The sequence below is a fragment of the Mandrillus leucophaeus genome, unplaced genomic scaffold (assembly GCF_000951045.1).
Source record: "Mandrillus leucophaeus isolate KB7577 unplaced genomic scaffold, Mleu.le_1.0 Scaffold538, whole genome shotgun sequence".
Classification (NCBI taxonomy): domain Eukaryota; kingdom Metazoa; phylum Chordata; class Mammalia; order Primates; family Cercopithecidae; genus Mandrillus; species Mandrillus leucophaeus.
The window spans coordinates 490,845-498,590 of NW_012105786.1; the positions used below are offsets into that span (position 1 = coordinate 490,845).

Consider the following 7,746-nt stretch of genomic DNA (forward strand, 5'->3'; position numbering starts at 1 on the left):
ACCTTGTCTCAAAAAAAAAAAAAAGTCCCTGAGAAAAGAATGCACTATTTAGGGTGGATGATGTCTTAATGTACACACCCTGACTGGACAGACTGGCTACAGGCTTCCAAATCTCCATCTTTTAAACCAGTGAAAGAAAAAAATCCAAGTTTTTTAGTTTAACTTCAGCACTATCAGTGAACTCCCTAGAGTCTTTCTGCAGCGGAAGATGGGGTGGGCGCACTTCCGCTGCAGGGACGAGAGTCATGATGGCTTTGATCTGTGACACTAGAAAACCTAGTTTGACCAAAAAGTTGATAAATCTGTGGATATAAATCTGTCCACTGCTCCAGTTGCTCCCATCACCAGAGCACTTAACAGTTGCTCATCCATCCACAATAGGAAGGTCAACTATTGCTGGCGATTCTGATCAACACATTGCCTGAAGTCTGAGATCTGTGTCACTGAATTTCAGCCTTTACAAAGTGGGGCTTTTGGCCGGCCACACTGACTCACACCTGTAATCCCAGCAGTTTGAGGGCCAAGGAAGGCAGATCACTTGAGCTCAGGAGTTTCAGACCAGCCTGGGCAACATGGTGAAACCCCGTTCCCTCAAAAAATACAACACTTTGTCTAGGTGTGGAGGCACATGCCTGTAGTCCCAGCTACTCTTGAGGCTGAGGTGGGAGGATTGCTTGAGCCCAGGAGGCAGAGGTTGCAGTGAGCCATGATAGTGCCACTGCACTCCAGCTTGGGCGAGAGCCAGACTCTTGTCTCCAAAAAAAAAAAAAGAAGAGAAAAAAAAGTAAGTGGGGCTCTCACGCTGAATCTCATCAAACAGCTTCTCAGCACAAATCTTTACCCCTGTCAGGGCAGGAATGTGATAGTAATAAAATGGCAATGCAAGGGTAGCAGCAGCTGCCTCCATTAGAAAATTAATTAGAGCATCTTTGTTTCATGGTTTGAAAAGAAAAGTGCAGTGACATCAATGCCATTGGCTTCTATTTCTTCTGCATGTTGGGCCAGTTCTTATGATTCTTTCAAGCTCAGTACTCCTATATTAATTACTGATCCAACATTTACCAGTTTATTATAAACAATATTATAAAGGATACATATGAAGAAATGTATATGGGGGGCCAGGCCCAGTGACTCACACTTGTATCCCCAGCACTTTGGGAGGCCGAGGTGGGTGGATCACCTGCAGTCAGGGGTTCAAGACCAGCCTGGCCAACATGGTGAAACCCCATCTCTACAGAAAATACAAAAATGAGCCAGGCGTGGTGGTGTGCACCTGTAGTCCCAACTACTCGAGAGACTGAGGCGGGAGAATGACTTGAACCTGAGAGGTAGAGGTTGCAGTGAACCAAGATCATGCCATTGTACTCCAGCCTAGGTGACAAGAGTGAAACTCTGTCTCAAAAAAAAGAAAGAAAGAAAGAAAGAAAGAAAGAAAGAAAGAAAGAAAGAAAGAAAGAAAGAAAGATGCATATGGGGGACGGGACGTGGAGCATCTGTGTCCTCCCTGGGTGCACCACCCTCCAGGAATCTCTATGTGTTCAGCTATCTGGAAATTCCACCTAGTACCCTTTTTATTGTATTGTATTTTTCATTTTTTGAGATGGAGTCTTGCTCTGTTGCCCAGGCTGGAATGCAGTGGCGCCATCTCAGCTTACTGCAACCTCTGCCTCCCAGGTTCAAGCGATTCTCCTGCCTCAGCCTCCCAAGTAGCTGGGATTACAGGTGCCCGGCACCACAGTCGGCTAATTTTTTGTATTTTTAGTAGAGACGGAGTTTTGCCATGTTGGCTAAGCTCTTCTCGAACTCATGACCTCAAGTGATCTGCCCGCCTCGGCCTCCCAAAGAGTTGGGATTATAGACGTGAGCCACCGCACCCAGCCTACTACCCTTTTTAACTATGTCCCTTGATACCACTTGGTAGCTTATTGTTATTGACATATGTGTTTTGGCAGCTGCTGTATGTAGCTTGGTTCACTTAACCATTTCACACAACCTTCTTATGAGGCTTCAAAGCTAAAAATCTTCAGTTTCCCTTGCAGGTAGGACTGGCCATATGAATACATCTAGCCAATGAGATACACATGGAAGTCTCTAAGAAGGCCATCCCTTCTGGAATAAAAAAGGCAAAACCTCCTAGGAAGGAGAAAGATCTTTTTGTCCCTTTACCATTCTTCCTCCAGCCTGCCTGACTTGGACATAAGGCCTAGAGGTGAGGCAGCCTCTTTCCATCACGAGGAGACATGCATGAGAAGGCTTACATGCTAAGTAGAAAGATAAAGGAAAAATCAAAAGAGCCATGAACTATCAGACCTGCACTACCTACCTTCAGATTTCTTTTGTTTGGGACAAATTAATGCCCGTCTAATCCCTGTGTTTTGAGTGTTTCCACCCAAACGAAACCCTTTCCTTTTCTTTCTTTCTTTTTTTTTTTTTTTTTTGGAGACAGGTTCTCACTCTGTCGCCCAGGCTGAAGTGCAGTGGTGCAATCTTGGCTCACTGCAACCTCCGCTTCACTGGTTCAAGTGATTCTCGTGCCTCAGGGTCCCCAGTAACTGGGATTACAGGCGAGCGCCACCATGCCCGGCTAATTTTTATATTTTTAGTAGAGATGGAGTTTCGCCATGTTGGCCAGGCTGGCCTCGAACTCCTGACCTCAAGTGATTCACCCATCTCAGCCTCCCAAAGTGCTGGGATTACAGGTGTGAGCCACTGTGCCTGGCCAAACAAAATCCTTTTCTAAGTTATCTCCCTAATAAGGCCCTCAGAAGAGAAACCGACTTTATATCCTCAGCACTGTTCAGTAACTGCATACAGTAGACATTCAATACATATTTGTTTAAGCAATTAATAAATGTGCTCTTCACTGGAAGAAGTTGAAATACTTTACAAAACCCAAAAACATTTAGGCAGAGAGTTTCTTGTTTCATAAGTGACCAAAAAAACAGAACAGAAAAAGTAAATTAACAGGTCAAATTTCAGATTGACAAGGCAAGTAATGACAGGACCTTTGCTCTTTCAAAGAAAGTTCCCTCCACTGCAGAACAATGTAGTAGTAGTATTAGTAGTAGTAGTAATTATAGTAATAAATGTTTATTAGCTCGATCTTAACATAGCAAAACCACGAGACAGATACTATTATTATCCCTATTTTATAGCCAAGGAATCTGAGATACAGAGGCCCAAGGCCACACACAGCTAGTTAGTGGCAGAACTGGGATACAAATTCAGGTAATCAGTCCAGAACCTGCCCTCTTAACCACTATAACCATACTAATTAAATAATAAAGAATATCTCAAGCATAATTATTCACTTCAAAGTCTATTTTTAATTGATGAGGAAAATGTTTTAAAAAGCAAACCGCTAAATCTTGAAATACCAACTCCTCATCTTGTCTGAGTTGGTTGTTTGGATACCCAAAGTATTAAGGTAGCATGTTTCGTTGATGTGTTTTTAGCAAGCTACGCTTTTCTAGCAACTTCTGTTTTTTTTATTTTTTTGGTTGGTTTTTTTTTTTTTTCTGAGACAGAGTCTCCTCTGTCGCCCAGGCTGGAGTGCGGTGGCGTGATCTCCGCTCACTGCAAGCACTGCCTCCTGGGTTAACACCATTCTCCTGCCTCAGCCTCCCAAGTAGCTGGGACTACAGGCGCCCACCACCACACCTAGCTCATTTTTTGTACTTTTTAGTAAAGACGGGGTTTCACCATGTTTGCCAGGATGGTCTCAATCTCCTGACCTCGTGATCCACCTGCCTTGGCCTCCCAAAGTGCTGGGATTGTAGGCGTGAGCCACCGCGCCCGGCGCAAGTTCTGTTTCAAAGGGCGACTACCAGGCAGACACACTTAGCCAGACTTAATGACTTGGAAATTAGGTCATTTTTTTTTTATCCCTAAGGCAAGTAAAACAATACCAAGCCCCATCCCTACAGCTGCTATTTACTCTCAGATTAACCCACTCACAATGGATAGATGCCATCAGTTTAATTATGTTGAAGAGCTGGTCTTATTAAGAATTACACCTTAAGGAGGACAAGTAAAGGGAGGATTACGTGGTAACAAAACTTTTCCTCTGACTGCCACTGCATCTATCTTCTTGGCCTCTCCCAGTTATCTTCAAAGAGTTTATGTGTGTGTAGAAGAAGGAGAGGGCTTTCTTCTCTATTCTGTGGCAAATTATAAACTCACATTCTGCTTCTTACTAAAAAAGGGTAAGAAATACTACCGATCACCCAGGGCGGACAAGCCCCTCTGGTATAAAAAGCCAATAAAAATGATTGTGTATAATGGAAAATCATTCAGAGTCTGTGCCATTCGGTGCATCATTGTTTGGAAATTTGTCTTTTTAAAAATTTTTTAATTCTTCAGCTAAGACAGCAGAAGAGGTGATTTATTGTATGCTTGTTATACTCAGCCACAAGTGAACAGAGAAATAGTACAGAATGTCACAGTTCCAGGGCAAAGAACCAACCATGGGCTGTTTTGGTTACAAGCAAGATGGGTATCAGAGGTAGTATCCGTGATCAGATGGTGATGGAAGCTCTAGATCCACTTAGACAGCAGCATGCAGTCCAACAACTTGTACCAGCATCTCCAGCCTCTGGCATTCCATGTTTCTGGGTACACAAGCTACTGGTTGACTTGGACTTCTGCCTCATCTTTCTTCTTTTACACTTCAGCCTGTGCATTCACGTCTTCCTCCACTTGGCTCTCACGGCACAGAGGTTTCCAAGAAGATGGCACTAAGGCCGAGAGAAAAACAATTAAATAAAAATATGTATAGGGCACTGGGATTCCTAGCATAGTGAGCTGTATAAATTATCTAGTGAGATGTTAAAAATGTTTTTGAGGTTTTGAAAATGTTCTCTAACATAATTGATGAATTTATAACATAGAATTCTTTTTAATGTACATCATTTGCCTTTTCATTTTCAAGAATGTGCTTCACCTCATTTGCCTCTAAGACATCGCATTTTATAGGTATGAGAAAGAAAGAGGGAAAGTCATGGCCCATTCCTTTCTCATTACTGATCAGATTCTTGGCAGCTGCCTCTTGAATTTTTTTCCGCAAAGATATGATTTTTCTACCTGTTAATTACTTGCTCACTGTAGATATTTCACTTCTACTATACAAAACCACACTTTGTGTTTAAGTCATTTTTCTTTGGCTATTTGTTCAAGTGCTATGTGAGTCCTAAACTGTAATCGGGTTTCCATGGAATAGTCTTTGTAATTTCTTACGTTGTCTAGGTTTTTTGTTGCACTGTCATAGTCTCCTTTTAGATAGTGTAAGATTCCCAGTTCATAGTAAGTATATGGCACCAAATAGTGGTCATATTTTAATGATTTCTTCTTTTGAATGACACGATTAAAGTAATACTCAGCCTTTGAATATCTGCCTAAGTGTTTCAGGCATAGGCCTTTCAGTAAATTTAATAAACTTATGTCATCTGTGCCATACACTTCATGTGGATTTTCTTGTAAAAGGTCTTCTCCTTTGTCGATTATTGACAGCCAGCTTGAAATAAGCTCATTCTTTTTGCTCATGACTAGGAAACCACTCCAGGCATATATGAACTCCAGAAGGGGCTGGGCTGTAAACCAGCCTGTTGTAGTACCATAGCGCTGACCCTTCTCTGCAACAAACTTCTCTATTGGCACAGCACTGCCTAAAAATTTGATTTTCAGGCTTTCCACTTTTAAGAAGAGAGAGTTCATATCCTCACTTACTGATTTCACAAAATCAGAAGGAAGCAAAGCCAGGGTGATAGCTTTACTGTACACGTATATTGCCTTGGACCATCTGCTGTGTTGAGACAGTAGATTGGCGTAGTGGTAAGCCTGCCTCCAATCCTGCAGTAAAATGTGGCACCACATGAATTCCCAGTAACAGAGGTGATGAACCTGCTTCCATTCATTCTGAGTAAAAATGCACTCCTGTAATTTTAACTGTGCATTTTCAAAATCTCCTTTCAGCATACTAGAACGTGCATGGAAAAATTTAAATATGACACAGTTTGGAAATTTCTGGAGGTAGACTAGGAAGAGATCCTCTGTAGCAGAATTGTAAACCTTTTCAACACCAAAAGCTACATAGACATAATTGTAATAAAAGAGTAGAGTCAAAAGACTTAAGATATTATTTATATGGGTTTCAGATGCACTCTCATGAAGCAAAGCCAAGCCCACTTCTCTATCACCAGAATATCCAATAATATTGAGTAGTTTAAGTGTCTTTGGTGGCATAAGTGATAACATCAAATTGAATGCTCCAAGTCCAAATTTTATACCTCCAACCAGGTGTTTGTGAGCTTTGCTGTGGTTGTCAGGGATCTGTGTTAATACTTGTTCACAGTCTTTGTATATGTGGTAACTTGACCCAACACTGATCCCGCTTTTAAGAAAAGCAAGCATGCTTTCCTCCTGTATAAGTGATATAAAGGATTTCAACATCAAACACTCAGCATAACAGACTTCTGCATGCAATTCCTCTTCTGTGATAGCCGTTATTCCCTGTCTACTTACTAGATGAGACAATGTCATTTTAGTTTTTTTCCGGAAATTGTCACAGGTTTTCAAAGCATCCTTTGCAGCCATCATTCCAATCTGTAAATCATGTGGCTCAAAAGTCAGTATGGCCTTGACAACCATAAGGATACCATACATTAGGGAATGGTACATGCTGTTTTTAGACCATGGATGAATGAGATTTATTGCATCTGAGAATCTATTATTTAGAAATAAATACAATCCAGTGGTGCATTCTTCCAAGGAAGATGGTAGATTCATCGTCGTTGCCACAGGGATACTTTCACAGGCATCTTCAAACTTGTCCTCCTGATTACTTTTTATTTTACTTAGAGTAAGTGACATCATTTGTTTCCCCACTTACAGATGAGAAATATCTGAAGTGGAAGTGGAGTGACGTGGTTGTAATGAGGGTAGCTCCTGATCTCCTGATTGAGGTCACTTCTTCCACACAAAGCTCAGTCTGAGGTGTTGCTGTTAAAATAGAGACAAACAAACAACTATCTGTAAGGTGCGGCATTAGGATATTATCATCTATGTCAGACAAGGGGGGAACAAAAAATAATTTTAGTTACCCAGAAGATGCATTTCTGAAAAGTTCAAATCATTTGGAAGGTACTAAACAAAACATGCTTTTTAAAAAATTTCTAAATTTAACTATAGATGAGGAAAAAATGGTTTTTTAAAAACACTACAGGCTGGGCGCGGTGGCTCATGCCTGTAATCCCAGCACTTTGGGAGGCCGAAGTGGGCAGATCACCTGAGGTCAGGAGTTTGAGACCAGCCTGGCCAACATGGTGAAACCCCATCTCTACTAAAAATACAAAAAAAAAATGAGCTGGGCGTGGTGGCACGCACCTGTAATCCCAGCTACTCAGGAGACTGAGGCAGGAGAATCGCTTGAACCCGGGAGGCGGAGATTGCAGTGAGCCGAGATCGTGCCATTGCACTTCAGCCTGGGGGACAAGAGCAAGACTTCGTCTCAAAAAAACAAAACAAAACAAAAAAAAACTGCAAAGTAAATCCTTTGTAAGCAAAAGAATTCTTTTGTAACCATTCCTCCAACATATCAATTTCATAAGATCATGTTGTAAAACTGTACTGTGATAGCTGTAAAATTTCTCTATGGAGGCCGGGCGCGGTGGCTCAAGCCTGTAATCCCAGCACTTTGGGAGGCCGAGACGGGTGGATCACGAGGTCAGGAGATCGAGACCATCCTGGCTA

At 41.9% G+C, this 7,746-nt stretch overlaps 1 protein-coding gene and 1 pseudogene across 1 annotated transcript; both read right to left on the reverse strand.

Annotated features, from left to right (window-relative positions):
• Window positions 1-65: 65 nt before the first annotated feature.
• On the reverse strand, window positions 66-3,918 carry LOC105551918 (annotated as a pseudogene).
• Window positions 3,919-5,148: 1,230 nt separating this feature from the next.
• LOC105551919 (tetratricopeptide repeat protein 39B-like) lies at window positions 5,149-6,867 on the reverse strand. Its single transcript, XM_011997357.1, has one exon. The coding sequence runs from the start codon at window positions 6,865-6,867 to the stop codon at window positions 5,149-5,151; it is 1,719 nt and encodes a 572-aa protein (XP_011852747.1).
• Between the last annotated feature and the right edge of the window lie 879 nt (window positions 6,868-7,746).

What these genes read in the sequence shown, in the direction of transcription:
- LOC105551919 (XM_011997357.1), bottom strand. Translation starts at nt 6,867, where the DNA reads ATGTCACTTACTCTAAGTAAAATAAAAAGTAATCAGGAGGACAAGTTT.